A 21,168-nucleotide genomic window follows, 5' to 3' on the forward strand; every position below is an offset into this window, starting at 1 on the left:
ACAGGTCGCCAGTCTGTCGCAGGGCTAACACACAAGGACAGACAACCATTCATACTCACATTCACACCTAGTGGCAATTTGGATTATCCAATTAACCTATCCCCACAAACTGCATGTCTTTGGACAGTGGGAGGAAGCCGGAGTACCCGGAGGGAACCCACGCAGAGAACATGCAAACTCCACACAGAAAGACCCCGGCCTGATGGTGGAATTGAACTCAGGACCTTCTTGATGTGCGGCAACAGTGCTAACCACCGTACCACCGTGCTGCCTGTCTTTTAAATCTATATGTTAAATGCATGCAGCGTTTGGCCATGCAAACACAACGGTACTCCATGTAAACAAGCTCAAGAATTACACGTTGGGTTTAGTTTGTCTTTAAAACTGAAAAGGTTTCTGTGCAGATTGACTTTATCTTGCAAAGAAAACAAATAAATATCAAAGTTTATATTATTGTTACACGTCCTTATAAAGAAACAAGTCTTTGCCATCTGATGTACATCTTTAATGTAGAGCTGAAAACTAACCAGAGGAAATGTGCTTTTAGCTTATGTTGCTTATCTGCTCGTTTCCAAATGCAATGCTCCTTTTAACAGTTTATATTTTCTTGAATTATGTGACTCTTTAGTTAAACAGCAGCCGATTGATCAGGCCTACTTGAAGGCCACAGTTAGTATGCTGAGGAGACAGCCGTGATGCTTGGTGTTAATTCGCTTCAGCAGGCCAGAGAGGGCCACATGCATTGTCCCAGGCATTTCCCTTCTCACACTTAAGTTTCCAATTATCTGTTTCTCTTTGAAGCCCGGGTATTTGGGGGACGCTTCCGTTCACTTGCAGCTCTCTGCTTCTTTTTTTAACGTCTTCTTATCGGCGACAGGCCAAGCTCCCCTTGATAGTATTTATTCTTTATAAAGTAAAGTGACTGTCTCATCCACTGGCTGAATGCTTGCAGCTGTGAAGTCACTCTCATTTAGAAACAACGAAACACTTGGTGTGAATGTAGACGGCTAAGGCTTGACAGCATGTTATTGAGAATTAGTGATCTTTATGAAGTGTTTGGCTGACCCTGACCCCTAACTAAGTATTGTAGTTAGGGGTCAATTAGTCATTTTTTCTTTTGTGGCCAACACACAAAGAGTTGTACTCCCTTGTTCAGCTGTACCTGAACATCAAGCTGCCCTGATTTTACCACAGCCTCTCATGGAAACATTTTTACAAGCACCATTATGGTGTCCAGCGAGTGCCAAGTTCAGTACATGCAGGAATCGGGCCAAGAAAGAGCGATGGATGATGGAAGGTACATTAAATTCATCAGGCTTCCCAGCAAGCGGACTAAGCAGATGTCTGCCTCGGTGTGTGCTCCGCAGTGGGGGTTTTGTTGCACTCACTCTTGTGTATGAGGACTTGGCAAAGCTCGCTGCTTTGATTTGACAGTGACAGATGAATTATGAAAAGTCTGCAAAAGACATGAAGTTTTCCTACACTGGATCTACACTAAAGAGCCAGATGTGAATTTATCAAAGTGGCGGTTCTCGCTGTTGCATCTCACAACAACCACAATCTATTGTTGTAGTGAATGTGCTGCTGGTTTCAAAATCAAAAACAACAGGGGGAAGAAAGGGGGATCTGGTTGGGAGTGAGGGGGGCTGAAATCCCTCCAAACCACAACTGCGCTTCCATCTAAGTGTCAGCGTGTACACAGCGCAGCCTGCTCTTTTAGAGTAAAACTTGCAACGGGGAGCTACATGCAGAAGTTTGTGATGTATGTGGCACCCACTGAGTCTGCCTTTTTTTGCAGATGCGATAAAAAGGGGCGGATGCGAAATCGCCAGCTTGTGTTAACAAACAGCAAGAAGGCATTTGTTCCTGTTTATGTTGGCATGTGCTTTCAGGCCAACTCGCTGAAGACTGTTTTTCCTCTTTCAGAGCTCTTCCAAGAGGTTAAGAAATGCACATGCACACGTAAACACACATCAAGAAAACACACCACAGGAAAAGCAAACACAGATATGACGATCTAACACAGCTGCAGCTGAGGACAAAGGTCAACTACCTGGTGTGTGTGTTGAGCGTGTTTGTATGTGATGCTTTGCGTGGCTCTCTATAGGAAAGCAGGAGTTCAGCTGAGTGTAAAATTGAAAAGTCAATACAGGTCAGAGCTCACTGTTTAACTGACAGCCACATTACTTTTAAAGTTTAAGCTACAAGTCAGCTGACATTTCAGACCTTTCCTCCTTACTCCACACTGCTGACATCCAAACTGACACTTTGGTTGGGTAACTTTACCTTCTCCTTTCAGTTTAAAACCTTCTGCAGTACTGGTCTGTTGTAGTAAAGAGAGAGCTGAGCATAAAAGCACAGTTGGTGATTTACCAGTGGACCCATATTTCTACTTCTACCCATGGTCACGAGCTTCTGGCAATGACAGAAGGAATGAAATTACTTCCCCTGGGGTGGTGGTACTCTCAAATAGATATAGAGTGAGAAGCTTGGACACTTGGAAAGGGTTCAGAGTAAAACAGCCTCCTGGAAGCCTCCTAGAAGCAGAAGCAGGAGAGAATACATCTCTCGGCTGGCTTGGTCTTGGTATCCCACCGGAAGAGCTGGAGGAGGTAGCTGGGAAGCGGGAGGTCATCCCTGCTTACACGTGAATTATACTTCTGCGTCAGATCTACTTTGTAACTAACACCATAACCAGAACCCCATTTTAACAGCCTTCTATGTAACCTGACATGAACCTCCTGAGAAGTATAACTACACGCCAGGTCGATGCATACCACAACGACTTGAATGGTGTGGAAGGTTGGGGATACAAGATTTCAGTTACTGCATAAATTAGGACAGAGATTTCCTGTAGAGGTTTAAATCAAGCTATGGATGGATGGATGGGCGGATGGATGGATGGATGGCTGTTGGATGGATGGATGGATGGTTGGCTTGATGGATGGATGGTTGGCTTGATGGATGGATAGCCATCCATCCATCAAGCCAACCATCCATGCATGGATGATGGATGGATGGATGGTTGGCTTGATGGATGGATGGTTGGCTTGATGGATGGATGGTTGGCTTGATGCCAACCATGCTGGATGGATGGATGGATGAATGGATGGATGGATGGATGGATGGTTGGCTTGATGGATGGATGATGGATGGATGGCTGGTTCGGTGGCATGCAGTGACTCCAGTTTAGTTGACACATCAGTCAGCTGAATGCTACTTTCAGCTGACTGTGAAATAACTAAAGACAGCACTACCCCTGCTTTTCTTGAATATAATCAGCTGATTTCACTTGACTTCACTTTTCACTGACGCTTCCATTCTTTCATGTAAAAACAAACGAACTTGAACTATTTTCAGCGTGTTAAGTTAATCAGAAAAGCCATCTGGTTTCTGTGCTTACAAGTCAACTGTCACGTCCACTGCTTTTGCCTCTTGCTCTGTGACAGTTCAACTGTTTTCACTACTTTTTCGTTTTGTAGCATTTACATCTTTTCTTTTAAGATAACCCAACACACGAGTCTATAACTATTGTATGACCCAATTATCTTTTCATACTTAGTGTGTGAAATAAAAACGAAGTTTTTAGATGACATCAACTGTGGTCTGTGTGTTTGTGTGTGTTCACTCTGTTTGCTTCCTGCAGTTGGCCATTCTTGTAGTATGAAGTCAGTGTAATTCACACTCTGAGGCTGTCACACACAGATTTGGCTCTGAGGGATTGTCCCACATATTTCTGAATTTCCATTAGATTTCGGTGACACTGGAACACGCAGAGCTCAGAAATGCTGGTTTGAAGCGGCAGATGAACACGATACATGAAGTGATCGTTTGAGAAATACTCGCAACGTATTCGCTCAAGCGTAGCCAGAGCTGCAGTTAAATTAGTAACAGATGTGCTGGCAAAATCCCGAACACACTCAAACATGCATGATGTCAGTTTGGCGCTCATGTGAGCACGCACACACAAACACACACACACAGACACACACACATCTGTAAACCTCTAAAGTCTATTGCACTGTGCTACAAACATGTAGTAGGATGGAGATGATCGGATGTATCTCCACTAAGCTGATCCATAAATCAGTTTTAGCAAATCAAAACGCTGATCTCTGTTCTGTGTTCTCTGACTCTTCCTGTTTGACCTGTGACCCCCACCTCCACCACGATACACACCGCACTTACCTGCTGCGGCATAGCCAATCAGGAGGAGGAGGAGTCCAATCGAGGAGCCGGAGGGGCAGCTCATGATGAAGACAGAAACCTGGCGGGCAGCTGGTGGCAAAGAGTGAGGAGTGTGAGAGAAAAGAAACAAAGAAGTGAGAGACCGGAAATCTCTTTTAACTCAAAATTAGGATAAAAACCCAAAGATTTCTGCTTCCATAAAGCTCTTCCCTTCTCCCTCTCTGCCCCGTGTTCGGTCCTTTGCTTTCTAATCCTTCCCTCCCTGACTTGGTTGAGCTCACTTTCCTAATGAAAACATTAGAAGCGGGACAAAAAGTTCAGATTCTGGGAAGGGGCGGGAGAGATGTCTGGGGAGGGGACTCCTCTTTTTCAGCTGCACACTGGCAAGCCTTTAAACAAGGTTGTATTTAGTTTTGAGTTACTGGCATTCATCCTAAAAAAAGTACCTGTGGTGGCTTGTTGTTTTTGTTTATATGGAAGATAGCAAACTAGCCACTTTATTAGGTACAGATGAGGACAAAATTATTAGACCCCCCCCACCACCAAATTTTCCCAACTGCTGTTTTAAGAGAACAAGGGACTTTCAACACAGTATTTCCAAGCATTCGAGTTTTCTTTAGAAAGCATAAATGATTTCTTTTTGCACAAAGATCAGAATCATTTCAGAAAAACACCCAAAACTTCAGGAAAGGTTTGAGCTGTGAGATAAGAAAGCACCAAAATAAAAAACAGTTTAGGCTGAATAAAAGAATTGGTGATGCCCAGAAAGCAGGAGATAGACACACAAAGTTATCACAGCATTTCCATGCATCAAGACGTGGAGTGAGAAATATCATCAAGAAATTCAAAGAGAGCCACACAGTATAGAAGAAGCCTGGCAGAGGGAGCAAAAGATTTCAAAGACTGGAAAGAAAACTAGCGAGAGACGAGTCTAATGACAACTGCTAATACACTCGTGAACGACTTAGTCAAGTCAAGAATTGGAATCTCAAAGAAGACACAGACCGAGAGAAATGCCTTCAAGCCAGACTAAAGTGTGCTAAGGACAACCTGGAGAAAGGGTATTCATACTGGAAGCATGCCCTTTCGTCAGATGAGATGAAACTGTTTATGTTTGGAGAAAGAACAATCAGAAGAACACTGTCCCCACAATGAAACACTGTGGCGGGAGTATTAAGCTGTGGGGATTATTCAATGTTTCTGGAACTGAGAATCTCATCAAAGTTTGAAGGAATCATGAAGAAAGAAGGATATATGAAGATTTGATTTGATTTTGTCTTCCAACGCAACGGCAGCATGGGCTGGGATTGCTCAGGAGACAACTGCTAAGACACTTTTTTGCTGTTATTCAGCAAAAAAGGACACATAATCGACCATTAGCGTCAGGTGGGCTAACAGCCAATCACGTGGCAGCAACTCGGTGCATTTAGGCTGTTAGAGATGATCAAGACAACATACTGAAATTCAAACTGAGCATCAGAATATGGAAGGAAAGTGATTAAAGTGATTTTGAATGTGGCAGACACACAGGACTAAGTGTTTTGATATCTTCTGATCTTCTGTGATTTCCCCACAACCGTCTCTAGGATTTAAGAACAATGGTCCAAAAAGGAAAAAAATATCCGGTGAGTTAAAAGTTTTCTGGGTGAAAATGCCTCGTTGGCATCACAGAATAGCAAATAGGAAAGCAACAGTAACTCAAATAACTACTTGTTACAACCAAAGTATGCAGAAGAACTCTGTCTTTTATCCTGTCTTCCTTCTCTCACCCCAACCGGTCGCAGCAGATGGCCCCGCCCTTCCCTGAGCCTGGTTCTGCTGGAGGTTTCTTCCTGTTAAAAGGGAGTTTTTCCTCCCCACTGTCGCCAAAGTGCTTGCTCATAGGGGGGGTCATATGATTGTTGGGTTGTTCTCTGTATGTATTATTGTAGGGTCTACCTTCCAGTATAAAGCGCCTTGAAGTGACTGTTGTTGTTAAATTGAATCGAACATCTGTGAATGCACAACTTGAAGGAGATGAACTACAGCAGCAGAAGGCCAGGTGCTACCTTCAGTTCACATGGACCAAAACTGGACAATAGAAGAATGAAAAAAAAGTGTTAAGGTAGTTCTGAAGACAACAGGACGTCCAACACGGTATCATCAAGGTGTACCTACAAAGTGGCCAATGAGTGTATGTCCCGAAGAACAAGATTTCAAGGTTTTATTTATAACTCATAGCAGTACTGTATTACACTGATTTACATCGCTACCCTGCAGTGCATCCAATCTTATCTCTATCCAGACACAAGGTAAGACTGATGTAGACAATTTTCTTTTAATTTCAGTTTTATTATTTAAACAGTTTTTTGATCAAATCAAGAGAGGGTCTGAGGCTATCTGATAACATCCACCAGGAGGTTATTTCTGTTCAGCAGGAAGACGAAGAAATCAAAATCAATTCAGCAGCAGACAATGCCCTTTGTAATCGCATTGATTGGTTCCTGTTATTCCCAGTAAACTGACTTCTCCTGCTCTCTCTCTCTGTGTCGATGACTCACACACATTGCCACACACAAACAGCAAAGACTGTTACGCATTATCTAACCTTATTAAGCCAGAGTGTCTACAGCCTTCCTGCTCTGTGCTCATTTCTTTGGCCGCTTAAGCAGATCTACAGGTTAAGAAGCAGAAAACAACATTGGCGGAAAGTGAGCAAAGGGCTCAGCGGAGAGAAAGAGAGTCAGCGGACATTTATGTCTGTTAGCCGATCCAAACCAGAGATACAGGCCGAGGACACGGGGAAATATAGCTATGTGTCTCACACATGGTCAGCCTTTACAGAAGCATCAACAGGAAAACGGGATAAGAAAACTGAAAGGGGCAACAACACAAGGAAAGAACAATAATTTCATCCTGTCAGAATAAATTTAATACGCCAGAAATCAAAAGCAAACTTTTATATGCTGCATATTCAAAAGCTTGGACACATTTGATAAAACATAAAGACAATTTCCCCAATTGCTATTTCATTTATTTAGAAAACACAACAGCTGTAAATGTAGCAGTAAGCCTTAATATGAATGAAATCCACACACAAACACACATTATAGTCACGCATATATATATGTGTACCATTAGAATTTTAAAGAACTGCAGTTAGAACTGGAATTTGGAGTTCCCCTCCCCAACCCCCCCTTTTTACAATCAACAGGCTAATAAATGTACATATGTGTCAGAGTTCACCCTGTGACCATTTAGCTAATGCGTGTTTTCAGGCATCAGACGCAACGTAAAGAACAGAGCATCTGCAGAAGCTCACAACCAGAGGATCACAGCCGGCATCACGCTGAGCCACCGTGTGACAGACTGCTGGAAGCGAGGTCACCTTCCCACTGCCTATTTCCGTCCTCCTGTCCATACGTCTCTTTGTTTTCTACTGCAACGCCTGCCAGTAGTTATGATGACCAGATGTCACCACAGTCGTGGAGAGATTAAGAGGACCCTCGGCGGTGGTCATTTCATCGTCTCCACCTCGACACGGATCTCATTATTGCTCCTCGCTGCCAATATGTGACCTCAGCTCTCTGGCATACACCATGTTTTTGCCACTTTTGTAAGAAGCTAAGTCTAATCTGAGTGAGATGTGTGGTGGTGTGTGTGAAGTCTGGTTTAGAGACAAGTCAATAATTGGCCTCTGGGTTCCCTGGATTGTCGCAATCCCACTTCGTGTTTGCTGTGTTTAAAAAAGGAAACCTTTTCGCATGTTCTCACTATTCAGGTTTGTACTTTAATTACTTTGCACACTAGATCAGGATCCTCAAGCTTTTTCAGAAATGGACTCCTTACAGTATAAAAAAATAAAACGAGAGGACCTGTAAGTGTTGCACCAAAACCTTTACAGAACACATGGCGCCCTGTTTGCTAAAAAAGTACCCTAACTTTTTTTGTGCGTCATTTAACTTCTTTCACTCCACAATACACCTGAGTTAATAAGTTAAAGTTCACAGACCCTAACGCATGCTCTGTGTTCAGTCCTTACTGCAGTCATTTAGGAGAAACGTGACTGGGGTTGCGTTGCCACATTGCTACGTCAGTGTTTTGATATGCTAGCACCTGAGGAGAGATCACTTACTTTGATGTCTCATCGACAGTGATCAAACTAAATCAAAGTAAACAGTTGTTGTCGTCCATCTATTTTCTTCTGTGTATTCAATTAAGGATCATGGTTGGGATGGAGCTGTCATAGGATAGGCAGGATATCTACTGTAGGCCGTCGTGTTAGCCATTCACAATCAAAACCAATTTCAGAATCCCCTTTAAACCCAACTTACATGTCTTTGGACTGTGGGAGGAAGGAAGGGTGTGCAAAGAAAACCCACACAGATGCAGGGAGAATGTGCAAACAGTTGTATTCAAACCCCAAAACGTCTTAATATGACAAAGCACCGCTAACCACTACAGCACCGTCGTCCAACGTCCTAATGGATATTAGCTTAACCTAGCATTGTATCATCTTGCATGATTGTTGTTGTATTTTTTTTCACCTTTCATTTGTTTACTGATGAATTATATCAAAACAAACGGATGGAGCCACTGCCACGAAACATTTTTGGAAAACCTTTTGAAGCCTCTACTTTGACATCTTGGTTGTCCCTAGCTCATTTTTATTTATTTATTTATTTTTTTAAACCAGAACCATTATCTGCTAACGTTAGCACGTGTGCACTGCAGGGGGCATCGTTTCCCAGTGTAGGATTATAACTTTCGCTAGCAAAAACTAGCATATGTGTTGTGGTGGTTTATTGCTACACAAAATGTGCTCACTGAAAAATTGCAGAGCTTACTCCTTATAAAGTATTTTAGAACAACCAAACACTAAGCATGCAGTACACTATGGCCTAAATTAGCTTCTGGTCGTTTGGCTAATTTTGTATTCAAAGTGTTTATAAAGCCCTTGTCAGAAATGGGATGTATAACATTGTTCCCTTTGTTAGTTTTATTTTAGTTTATTTTTTTTAGACATTGGTCACTTTGACTTTCCTTATGGCTCAGTTCAGATTGTGATGAAAGTACTCTGCAGAGATATAGTGCAATATTTGACATACTCAAGCACAAATAGCCTACGTTGTGATCTTATCTCGTACCTGTTCGAGTGGTATTTCATGTGTATGTCAACAGCGATAAAAAGGAGCTGAGAGTTCAAACTCTAGCTGTTCTGTCGCAACTTAGAATTTATGGATTGAAGTGGGTGTAAATGACTGTTAGTTCTCAGCTGCCAGTCCACCTCTGGATGTCTTGGAGAAGACGGTTTCCCCAAACTACCACCTGGCAGACACTTCAGACGAAGCAGATTGGCAGATTTAGTGTGTATAAGCTGAAGGTAATATGAGACCAGTTATCTTGTATAGGTTTCACTTTCCTTGAAATATGGTTTTACAAGATGTCATTGGACCATGAAAAACATTAACCAAAATTGACCATTTGCAGTGAAGTTTGGAAAGTTGCAAAACTGATTGCACAGAGTCCCAATTCCACTTTCCTAACTGTTATTGGAGCTTTTTTCCACACACAGCTGTCTAAAAAGGCAACAACTCATTAAGAAACTAATTGAAAATAAGCTTATCAGTTGCCAGTGAGACTCCGGTGACTGCTGGACACACTGCTGCTCTTCAGGTTTTAGATTTTGACGCCTGATCAGAGCTGAACAGAGTCTAAACCTAAGCTTTCCCTTTGGCGTCTCATGTCTGGCAGCCTGTCTTTCTACAGTTCTACCATGTTCAGCTGTTCATTTGTGGTGCCAGAACATAGTCTCTCCTGTTGCAACATCCTTTTTCACTTTCTTACAGATGTAAGCACTTACATCTGACAGCTGAATGGGAAATCTCCTACAGTTTCCCTCCCTGTATCTCATAGAGGCTGCAACAACTGCATCACTTCGTGATACTAGAAATGCCACATAATGATGAAACTGCTGCAAGTGTCTCTTTTTTAATTGATTTTGGTGGCTAAAAAATCATGCATTTCTGATCCTCCATCTATTGTTGTCTCCTCTGTGTTGCTGAGCCTCTAGATCGCTGCTTCCTAGTTAAACCCTAAGTCTGTATCTATCTCCTTAGACAGTCTGATTAGCACTGCGTCACAAAAAGGGGAAGTAATCTCAGTGCGAGCACAGGAATAGAGCTCTGGGAGGGGCCGTGCCACCGGAGAAGCACTACATGGCCAACCGCGCACATGTCCATGGGTAATCCCTTCTTAAATAGCCCCTGGACAGGAAAAGGAAGGAGCTGGGGCGTGGGACATTACGCCGTGGGAGCAGCACCAGTCAGTGTCCTCTTATCCCTCGGACACAACACAGCAGCAGGGACAGGAGAGGGATTCAGATACAGACACTTGTTGGACTCTAGGAAGAAGGTCCTCTAACCAGGATGAACTTTGCCGCTCAATTATTCTACTCGAGCCATTTGAGCGAGCGACTTGAGCGTTTGTACTCACCACGGCCGGCCCTTAAAGACAGCGAGGAGAATGACCCCTTCTGGCAGAGGTGGGAAATTACCTGTAGCCTTCTTCGGAGCCCCAGACCTCTCCCCCAACCAGCTCAACCCTCTAGATTCAGATCTACCCTCAGAATTTTGAGGTAGCTCCCCCTTAAATGACCTCCATTCCTCATCTGCTGTGTCCAGTCTCTTCGTCAGCTTTAATTATAAGTGAAACTCAACAAAACGCACCAAATGTTCATGCTTGGCTGTTGCAAACCCCCAAATCAAAGATCCACATACTCTGGCCTTCTCCTTCTATCTCTCCATCTTCTCCTTGCTCGTCCTGCCAGCATCCCAACCCGTGATAGGCTACCCTCTCTGCTTGATTCTTGACCATAACATCTTCTTTCATTTCAGGATATTGTGACAGATTTAGAGAAAGGAAGGAAGCTTTGATTTTAAGCTTTGGTGGAAAATTGGCATTTCTTTGTGCCGCTGATAAATTACATCACATTCAGGGTCAAACAGATTTTACAAGTACTCCCTCAGTGTTTGACTTATATGGAAGATTACAACCGTCAAGATTTAACAAGCAAACTGATCTTCCTCTGCCTCTTTGAGCACATTAAAAACTTCTGGAGCTTTTCGTGTTATAACCAAAGAGCCAAAAACAAAGCAGCCGACGAATGTAAGAAAGCTGTCGAAGCGTTGCCCGAAAGGATGCAGAACTGCACACTCAGTGATGCAACATCAGGAATACATACAGTCATGTAGTGCCAGGAGACATTTCCTTTCCCATATGATGAACTTTTTTTTATTCTTCAATCAGAAAAGGAAGCAGCTCAGCAGCCAGACAGGGCATTTTGTCTTTAAAAGGACATAAAGAAGCTGAGATAGTGCACTGATGAAAGCCTGGTGGGCTTAAATATCTCCTTCACTTTTAGCTTTGTCCTTACTTTTTGTGGGGATTTTTTGTGCTGTTTTATAATAAAATAAGCAACTTTTTGTTTTTTACTGTTTCAGCGCTTCATCTTCCCTTTTGATGAGGCTTTCTGAGGCTGCCATGTTGCTCTTTGCCCTCCTTTGATGCTGTTTTTGAACTCTGCCTTTGAAGCAAAGCACCCTAATCACAGGTGCAGCCTTGGACTTTTCTTATTCATAGCCGTGTTAAGAGCGCACACTGTGTGCTTGAATAATGGGGCTAAAAGAGTGAAGGACAAGTGGGGAGAGAGCAGTAATGGACCCAGGAGGCGAGGTGAAAGGTTGCCGTATTGTCTACGGCAAGATCATTGCGATATAAATAGAGCGAGATGTTCTCTGTATAGAGAGCTGGCACCACTGAAGGGTATTTAGACCATTGTTTGGGAAAGCTACTCCACCTGGTGGCTTGTTGATGTTATTGTAGAACTGCGTGCTCGCAAAAGCACCCTCGTCAGTCAGTTGTCTTATTTTACCTCACTGACGATGATTGGAATGACTCCAACCTGTTTCAAAGTTTCAAACGTAGCTGGTAACTATATGTGATCTGCTTTACTGAGTGACTGAGTTAATCCCCAATGAGTATAATCCTATTACTATGTCTATGCTGTGTAAAAGGCCTCTGCGCTGACTGTTTGACAGAAACATCCCGCGGGAGTCTGATCCAGTTTTGTGTTGTGTCATTTGAGTAAATCTGCCCATACCCAGCCTAACTTTAATAAGCTATTTAAATGAATCGCGCAATTTGATTAGCTCCAACGGCCGTTTATAAATCATTCTGTCCTGCTATTACCACTAAATTGCCTTTTTAATCGCTTGTGTGTCTCCTAAAAGAGGAGCCGAATGACCCAATGAATCATAAGGTGACTTGTAATAGTAATCCGTCACCGAGAGTGGAAGCAGGGTCGACGTGAAAGGTGAATCAATTCATCTTAGCCTAAAGAATGTGAGCGGACCGCCGGTGAGAGTGGTCGTATCGACGAAGCAAAGTGGGAAATTGTCACTTTTTCAAAGTTCTTACATCGAGTTACACTCAAAAAACATTTATGCATTACTCCTTATGCACTTTGTTGATACATATTCAGTTTATACCAAGGACTTTCTCCTTAATGATTAATTATTTGAGTAAATAAACCTTTTATTTTTTATATTTCAGGTGAATTATACTAAGAGTTATTGCTTCATGTCTATTGTTAATAAAACTTGTAGCTCTAGTGATGATGTATACTTTTAAAATGTGGAGAATATCAGCTGATACTGTCTGCCAAAGGCCTCGCAGCTCTGCCCTACATTCTGGCTGAAATCCAGAGGATAGAAATTAGAATTTGTGCAAATACACTTTTGTTAAATTTGTTTTCTTAAGCTGTTGGTCCGGTTTTAGTTTTTCTTTATATCTTAAAATTGTGTTAATTTGTCGTGAATCAAGTAATAAATCAGATCTGATGCTTGACAGATGTACTATTGTACTGTATATAGTACTATATGTACTATGTTACTATTTCCGACGCATACCCTGCTGTTGTAATTTTTTAAAAAAGTCCCGATCCTTCAGAAACAACTGGTTTAATACTGGAAACCAGCTACAAGCTGATTGCAAAGCTACTCACTGTGGAAAAACATGCAGCTGAAAACAGTAATTGGTTTTAAAAGTTCCCTCTGGTGGTGCATTTACGTACTTGGGAGAAATAACCTTTATGATCTGAGAGCTAGTGGACGCCAACAACCTGCTTAATTGGAAAAGCTATTATATTCACATCAGCGTTCTCACATCTGCTCACTTTTTATCTTCGGGGTCTGGAAGATGCAAATCAAATCTCGCTACGCTCCAGCTCATGACTGTGTGGTACTTTGCCTCCGTGTGTTATTTTTACTGTGTTAGCTTGCAATAGTATGTGTGCAGAAAATTAAGAATTTACACTGTGAAAAAGACGAGTGTAGGATCAGGAGCTGTAGTCTTATGGTTTTAAAAGAGAAGGACTCAGCAGCTGTGCAAAAGCACACTTTAGTTCTCTGAATATGATTTGATATGGTTTCTAAGTGACACCCCAATGCCTGCTTGTGGTTTTCAGAGAGGAGTTGTATCTGGGCCCCAGTCAGCCCGGCAGCTCTTACAAATATGGTCCCGTCAGTAACGGCACCGTGGGCCGCAGACCCACCCTTATTGAACCGGAGCGTCTGAAGGACTTTGGTGTGGAAGAACTTCTCAACGGTGATGTGAAAGTCCACGAAACCAAAGTAGCGATGGCTCCTGAGGTTGTCCTCATGGACCCCCCCAAAACCAGACGAGTCAGCGAGTTCAGGATGATCCCGAGACCTCCTGCCCAGTACCTCCGCTTTGAGGACATCAGCGCAGCAGCCTTCAGGATCCAGTCAGGGATCCAGAAGACGCCTTGCACGGTACACTAACACAGAATAAGTGCAGGAGAACGTGCAATAAAGGTGACCTTTGACCTTTGTTTGGGAGCTGAAATCACTTCCTTCAGTTTCACACCTAAGGAAGTTTGCTGTAAACAGACCACAAGAGGGTGAACTAATATCAGAACTAGTCTAAATGGGATGCAGATTTTTGCTCATGGAAAAACTGAACAAAGCCTTCATGGTCTGCGTTACTTTGATACATTTGAAATTGATGATTTTATGTTAGAATTAAGTTGTGCAGAGTTTTTTTGCACCAGGTTGTAAACAAGTTTGTTTTTGCTTAAAAATGGGAAATTCTAACATTTGGGTTATCAGGGATTCATTTTAGAACTTGCCTTAAGTTAAATGTGATCTCACAACAATGTAATTGATATAAATTGATGGAGTGATGAAGGCAGTCTCTCTAGAAGAAGGCCTCGTCACCTCTCTCCATCTCAGTTGTCACCAGGAAAAAACAAACAAAAAAAAAACTCAGATATGTGCTTTTGCTTTCCCCAAATAATCCCCCCCAGAAGCAGAGTTATTACGTTTCTGTTTTTCATTCATTTTCATTTACATTTTTAGGTTAGGTGCATTTAGTTTCAGTTAGTCTGCAGACTGGGTTTGGGTCCTTGGACGTTATATTTCTAACATCATCTTCGCTGATTCAAGACCCTCCCACTAGTTTCAAGTCAGGAGTGCCATGTCTCTCTTTTATAATGTCTCTGCACATCTCTGCATTTTCACTGTGCGTGGTTGTGTGTCGCTGCTAATAACCACAAAACGCCCAAAGAAAAACTCTTTTAATTGAGGCTTGCTTCGACATAACTACTGGTGATGCAACTGTTAGCGGGACAGGTGATAATAACTAAAGATCACCCAAAGGTGAAGCCCTCGTGGGGACATCATCGCTAATAATGCACTGCAGCGTTTAGCCAAATTAGGAGGAGCCCTCATATCTGCTTCATACTTTATATTGCATTATACCCACCAAGTGTGAAGCAGATTGGATTAACGGCTGTTGGCAAAAAGCAAAGAGCAGGCAGAGACTCCTGGAGCTGGATGAGCATGCAAAAATAACATAAAAGTTGAACATGACTCGGGGCAAAGACCATGGATTTCATACGCCAGGGGTAATTATATGAAGTGAAAACTATTTCAGCATGCATGTGAGCACCTGAGTGGTTATATAAAGCCAGCTTAGCAAATCTATCTTTAACAGGTTACTGCTGCTGCAGGAGCTCTTGAAATATGCTGCTTCTTTTGTGTGCTCAGTACTCCAGATTGTCCAAACAGTACGGGATGGAGATCTACCTGAAGAAGGAGCACCTGCACTACACCGGCTCTGTGAAGGAGAGAGGAGTGCTGTACCTGCTCACCTCCCTCACACAGGTAGATTGGGGCGGGGGAGCTGAAACAGACGCTGTAAGGATCCACTGAAGTGTGCTGTGCGTGCATATTTGTTGCATGTGATTATATGTCAGGCGTGTGTTTCTGTGCTTGCAGGAGCAGCAGAGGATGGGTGTGATCGTGGCCACTGACTGTAACTTCTCCATGGCCGTGGCGCACCACGCGGTGGATCTGAAGATCCCGGTGTTTGTCATCATGCCGTCAAGTTGCTCCTCGCCCCGCCTCAGGATCTACAGAGATTACGGCGCCATGGTTATCTCCTACGGCAGCACCGGCCGCGATTCCCAGAACCACGCCTGCCATCTGGCTAGGGAGAATGGATACCTCTACCTGGAAGAGTCAGTCTAACATTCATATTAGGAGCTGGAATGAGAGTTTCTGTCTGTGTCTTTGCAGTACTAAGTAATGTTTTAGTATCTTAACATAAGGCTGCTCTTCCTCTCTTTGCTGCTGAGCAGAGATGAAAATGCAGCGTACCTGGCAGGGCTGGGCACTGTGGGCATGGAGATCTATGAACAGGTGCCCAAACTGGAGGCAGTGGTCATTCCTGCTGCAGGACAGTATGGTCTACTGGCTGGCACCGCTGCGGCCATCAAACACCTCGACTCTCGCATTCTTGTCATAGTAAGCAGACATTGAGAAGCTCTTTGAATCTTTACATCTTCACTGTATGCTCATTGCTTGAAGTCCCATCTCATATCACTGGTTACCGATAGTAGATCCTATAGTAGCTCTACATCCTTTTTATTGCACAATTGCTTCTTGCTCCCTCGTATTGACACAAGTGCCTTTTTCATTCTGCACGGGTTACGAAACAAGGCGACTGTATTTGAAGTGGTTTCCCTTGTTTCACTGTCTGCCCACAGCTCTGAGAGCTGTCGTGCTGTTTGCACTGAAGGCACAGAACAGCCCTCTTGCTCTATTTTCAGCTATAAAGAAATATCCTGGTACAGCTTGTGTAGCGAAGCTTTCAAGCAAATATATTACCACATTTGACCCAGTAGTGAAAACCTATATATTATGCAACACTGAGGCTGATTAGGGCTCCCAGTCAGTCCAGAGATGGTCCTGTTTTAATATTCATACAACAGTTTCACATTTATAATTAATACTGTGTATACCATTTTATAATATATTCATATATTCACGGTAGGAAAAGTGGTGCGCATGCTAAATATAAGGCACTGCAAAATAAGTGCTAGTCTATTTCTGTTATGTAGTCCATAGTTCTTACGGGACGAACTGCCGTAAGATCACTAAAGACTTAGTGATGCCGGTCCTTTGTGTAACTACCTATGAATACATGTCTACACAATTAGCATTAACATTCAGTCCTGATCAGCCTGTCAGGTTGCCTGTATGTTAAATATGGATAGCAAACATGGTAAACACTACCATGCTCAATGTTAGCATGTCAGTATCATTTGAACATGCTAATGCTGACATTTAACTCAAACTGCGACTGTGCTTCAGTGACTCTGTTTGCACTGTTGGCTCACAGGAAGAGGTTCCCGGGTTCAAAACAGCCAACACTGTTTTTTGTCCACCATCCAAAAACTCAGTTCCAAAAATGCTAGCTTGGTCTTGCCTACGTCAATCCAGGACACTCTGCAAAAGCGACCTCAACAGTTTTACTCCACAGTTAAATGCAGGTTAGAAATCATCATCATCAACACATGAGAACAATAGCTGACCCACCTTTCTTCAACAGGGAGTTGAACCAGAAGATTTCCCTTTGCTGCTACAATCTCTGAAAACGAACGGTCCAATCAAAGACATGCACAGCAACCCCAATAAGAAACTTTATGGAGGTAAACTCATTTCCGACTTGTTCTGCTGAAGTCACGTACCACACCTTCCCCTCATGAAGGGGAAGATAGTAAAAAAAAGATTATGTGCACATTATTTATTGTTAGAAACTCCTTTGTACTTTTTTCCCCTGCAATAAAGGAGCTTGTGATGATCATCTGTCTCTTCTCAGATCTCATGGAGCAATCCCTTGGTGTTAACACCTTTCAGCTGGCAAAGAAACTGGTGGACAAAGTCATCACTGTCAGGTACTGCACGTCCACATTACATTTATAGAATTAAACTTTTGTCTTTTTTTAAATATCTGACTTCACTGTACAGATGTATTATTACTCCCAGAACACAAATACCTCTTTTACACTGAAGTGGTGCTGGTGCAGAGCCAGTTTTGGCTTGGTGCTGGCTCAGTCCTTCAGGCTTCACACCAAAAAGTGCTGTTAACCTTTCTGCTGGAAACCCTGTGGTTCTCTGTTAGGCACAATCACACATCAATGGAAAAAGGCATAAAAGAGACTGCTGTTCAAGTGTGTTAGGAGAGAGAAAAACACCAAGCAGCGTTTGAGAACGGTGGACCAGAGCCATCGTCGACACATTGGTGAGACAGGAGATGGCCTAGGGTTCAGAATTTCAACAAACAATCACAAGAAGTGCATCTGGTGTGAACACAATCACATTTCATTTTGTCTGGTTATGGACTGGCTCTGAAGATTCAGATGTGAATCACCTCAAATTATAGGCCCATCATCTTGTCAGTTATATCTTTATGGATGTTGGGGCCCATGTCGAAGTCTAATTTTGGTAATCGGATATCGAAGGAGTGCATTTTTCTTTCCTTTTCTTACAGTGAGGAAGACTCTCTGGTGGCAATGCTGCGGTTTCAGGAGTTTGAACGCTCCACTGTGGACACAGAGGGAGCCATGGGATTGGCTGCCATTTTGGCCGGCCAACTACCAGAACTAAAAGGCAAAAAGTGGGTCAAGTGTATTAATTTCACGGTTTCCTACCCGAACCATGTAATTTCTCTTTACTCATCGACCTTCTAGTTTTCAAACAGTGCAAATTCCCACTTTAAAAAAAGAAATATATATATTTTAAATATAGTCCTAACTCTGAGGGCTCAATGTTTTCCTTAATGCCTGAAAAGCTCACATTCTGGCAACATAACAATGTCAGCAGTGCTAATCCTTTTGACTGCAGATAAACTAAGCCTTCCTCTGTGTCTGCTGCAGGGTGGCTGTGGTGGTGAGCAGCGCTAACATGGAGCTGGAAGTGGTGAGGCAGTGCATGGACCGAGCTTTGGTGTTGGACAACCGGATCAGTAAGTTCTCAGTGCAGCTGGGAGAGTGGCCAGGAGACATGGCTAAGCTGCTGGATGTTCTGACCAGAGAGGACGTCAGGTAGTGTAGGAACCTGTTCGGACTTAATCGGTTTTGTTTTTAACGTTGCCCTGTGCCACCTTTAGTTTATTCATTCCTTCGCCTCTTTTGTCTTTTTCCTCCCAGGTTGTTGGACGTCTGCCATCGTAGACACAGCGATAAGTCAGAGCTCTTCAAGGCAAAGGTAGGCGACTAATCTGTCCTCTTCACTTCATTCTCTTTCCTCCTCCTCGCCAATCCGCTCATCCACTTTTCCTTTATTGCCGTGGAACTCTTGGCTTGGAGTTGTCAGGGAGTTGGCGGGAATTAAAAGACCAAAAATACAAATACATTTTTAAAAGATAGAAAAAAGTAGCATTGCTCAGTTCAGTACCCACCTACAGCTTTACTCGGTCTGGTACAACCGTTAGCCAATTTTGGCTGTTGTTTTAGCAAGTTGCAAACACAGTGTTGCTATGCAACTGAAACTACTGAGTCAGTTTGATGACTTTAAGACTTACAAACATTACATATAGTATGCCTTTATTTTTTTTTAACTTGGAAAAAAAATGAAGAAAAGCTGCCAGGGAGAAACTGACATAACTTGACTGATAAAACTTGGGCCATCGTAGCTTTTTTAAATAATGGATTTGTTTTATTCTCCTTCATTTCTAAAGCTCAGGGATGGAGCAGACTTATCATGTAATCTCCTGGCTCTGCATTCTTACCCCCACAGTCTCCACTGACAATTTGTACTGCTTATTCAGAGCAAGTGTCAGGAGGTGAAAGGTGTTGCATAATGCAACAAGCAAACCTCTCACTGCCCTAATTCTAGAGTGTGTGTGAGACGGAGAATGACATAAGAAGACTAACTGTATGTGTGTGTGTTGACAGGTGGAGTGTGTGGTGGAAACCAGGGATAAGATGCAGAGTGCTCATCTGCGCAAGACGCTGAGCGAGCGCTACCCCTCTATATGCTGGCTGGACCGGTGATCACAGCGAGACCCTAAACACAAAACTAGACTGACTAAAAACAGATTCCTGCCGTCGGGATAACACATGCAAACCATTCCTGCAACAAACACACCACTCTTATGATATGCAAGCTCTGTTATATGAGACTCATTAAGAGAATGCCTGGTCAGCAAAACCTTGAGATTATAGTGCAAATCTACATGTTCCTTCTATTACTAATGCTGCTTTTGTTCTTCTTCATCATGGCACCTTAAATATACTGTGAAGCGGTTAAACTGCATCCCAGTTGATGATGCTAATTCTAACTGAATGCTATTCAGACTATTTTTATAGTGGTTCCCAACTTGGGCCATTTAATGGGTTAACATTGGGCTGGCACATAATAAAGTATTTTTCTCTGTGTTTTAAATTACTGTAGAGCCACCAGTAGCCAAGATCTTTCTTCATTTACTCTTATTATATAAGCTTTTTATGTAACCCTCAAGTGATTAAATAAATCTGTAACAGTGGATAAAGCTTTTTTTCCCAGTTGTTGGTAAAGCATATAAGCTCATTACAATTAAAATGTGTCCCTATAGAGAAACAGTTCTGCAAAAAGAACTATTTGAGTGTGTGTCGAGCCCTCTGGGTCTTCATTAACGGCTGTCATGGGTGGCCACGCTTTAGTCTGTGGTGGCCAACTTGTGGCTCCACCCCCTGGCAGAACGTGGATCAGTCTGCATTAGCTAAAGGGTGGAGTGTGACTCCTGTAGCGCATGTACAGCTTCACTATATAAGGTCTATTTTTCATTGAATGTTCTTTTTAAAATGCTGTAAATATTTCTGTATTTGTACTGTCCACAGTGGCAGTTTCAACCCTCCTAAAAGTGTTCTCCAAATAAAACTCTGGACAAATGAACCGTAACCGTGTTTTCACATTTGTGAAGTTTATATGCAAAGTAAGGGACTAGCTAGACTAGACAACTAGCTTGGGTTTTTCTTCAATGCTGGTGTACTTTCACCAAAAGTAAAAGTAACACAGGATTTAAAAATAAGTAGTGTCTGCACTGTCCAACTGACTAATGTCTGGGCAAAGCTCTAGTTGAGACTGGACCATTTAAGACAAGCTAATGCTCTTAAGTTTGTAAGCAGAGGACACTGTGACCCCGTGCTACTGCGTTAGCCTGATTTGGCCCACGTCACACACTGCTTTAGCCCACGTCATACACAAACACCTTCTTGTCAGAAGATATACATTCAGAGCTGTGATTGATGAGTCCAAGGCTTCCCGAAACGGTTAAAGCTCCTAGCCAGGAAACGATAACTTCTTACATTAACAATTATTATTACTTAGCTAATTGGGCTACATAATTAACATAAGTAGATAAGCTACATAATCTACATACAATCATTTAAGTAAATGTTTAATTAAACATCTGACCCAGACATAAGGGGGGGGGGGGAAAAAAGCCAGTGTACTCCTAATGCTAGTACCAGACTTGGATAAACTGGGAGGGCTCCACCAGGAAGGGCATGTGGTATAAAATCTTATAGAAATCAAACACATTGATCATAAAGAATGAGATTTCCATAGCAGTTTGGTCAAAGCTCAGGTTAAC

The 21,168-nt window shown here is 42.7% G+C and overlaps 2 protein-coding genes across 2 annotated transcripts in view; one reads left to right on the forward strand and one right to left on the reverse strand.

Annotated features, from left to right (window-relative positions):
- Window positions 1-4,510, reverse strand: part of LOC102210339 (placenta associated 9) — a 7,492-nt gene extending 2,982 nt beyond the window's left edge. The window contains exon 1 of the mRNA XM_005735120.1: window positions 4,189-4,510. Within this exon, the coding sequence (XP_005735177.1) occupies window positions 4,189-4,252 (64 nt within the window). The 5' untranslated portion in view covers window positions 4,253-4,510. The remainder of the gene's footprint in view (window positions 1-4,188) is intronic.
- Window positions 4,511-10,406: 5,896 nt separating this feature from the next.
- Window positions 10,407-20,468, forward strand: LOC102210640 (L-threonine ammonia-lyase). Its single transcript, XM_005735121.2, has 11 exons — window positions 10,407-10,711; window positions 13,694-14,021; window positions 15,297-15,413; window positions 15,528-15,769; window positions 15,890-16,055; window positions 17,143-17,242; window positions 17,413-17,488; window positions 18,085-18,210; window positions 18,470-18,637; window positions 18,743-18,800; window positions 19,490-20,468. Exons 1-11 carry the CDS (start codon window positions 10,596-10,598, stop codon window positions 19,586-19,588), a joined length of 1,596 nt encoding a protein of 531 aa, XP_005735178.1. The 5' UTR covers window positions 10,407-10,595; the 3' UTR covers window positions 19,589-20,468.
- The last annotated feature ends 700 nt before the right edge of the window (window positions 20,469-21,168 follow it).

This window comes from Pundamilia nyererei, unplaced genomic scaffold (genome assembly GCF_000239375.1).
Source record: "Pundamilia nyererei isolate P.nyererei 1_Seehausen unplaced genomic scaffold, PunNye1.0 scaffold00062, whole genome shotgun sequence".
NCBI classification, from domain to species: domain Eukaryota; kingdom Metazoa; phylum Chordata; class Actinopteri; order Cichliformes; family Cichlidae; genus Pundamilia; species Pundamilia nyererei.

Coding starts and splice junctions, on each gene's coding strand:
- LOC102210640 (XM_005735121.2), top strand. CDS start 10,596: ATGAACTTTGCCGCTCAATTATTCTACTCGAGCCATTTGAGCGAGCGA. Junction 17,489..18,084: donor GACAAAGTCATCACTGTCAG/GTACTGCACGTC, acceptor CTTTTCTTACAG/TGAGGAAGACTCTCTGGTGG. Junction 18,801..19,489: donor CAGAGCTCTTCAAGGCAAAG/GTAGGCGACTAA, acceptor GTGTGTTGACAG/GTGGAGTGTGTGGTGGAAAC.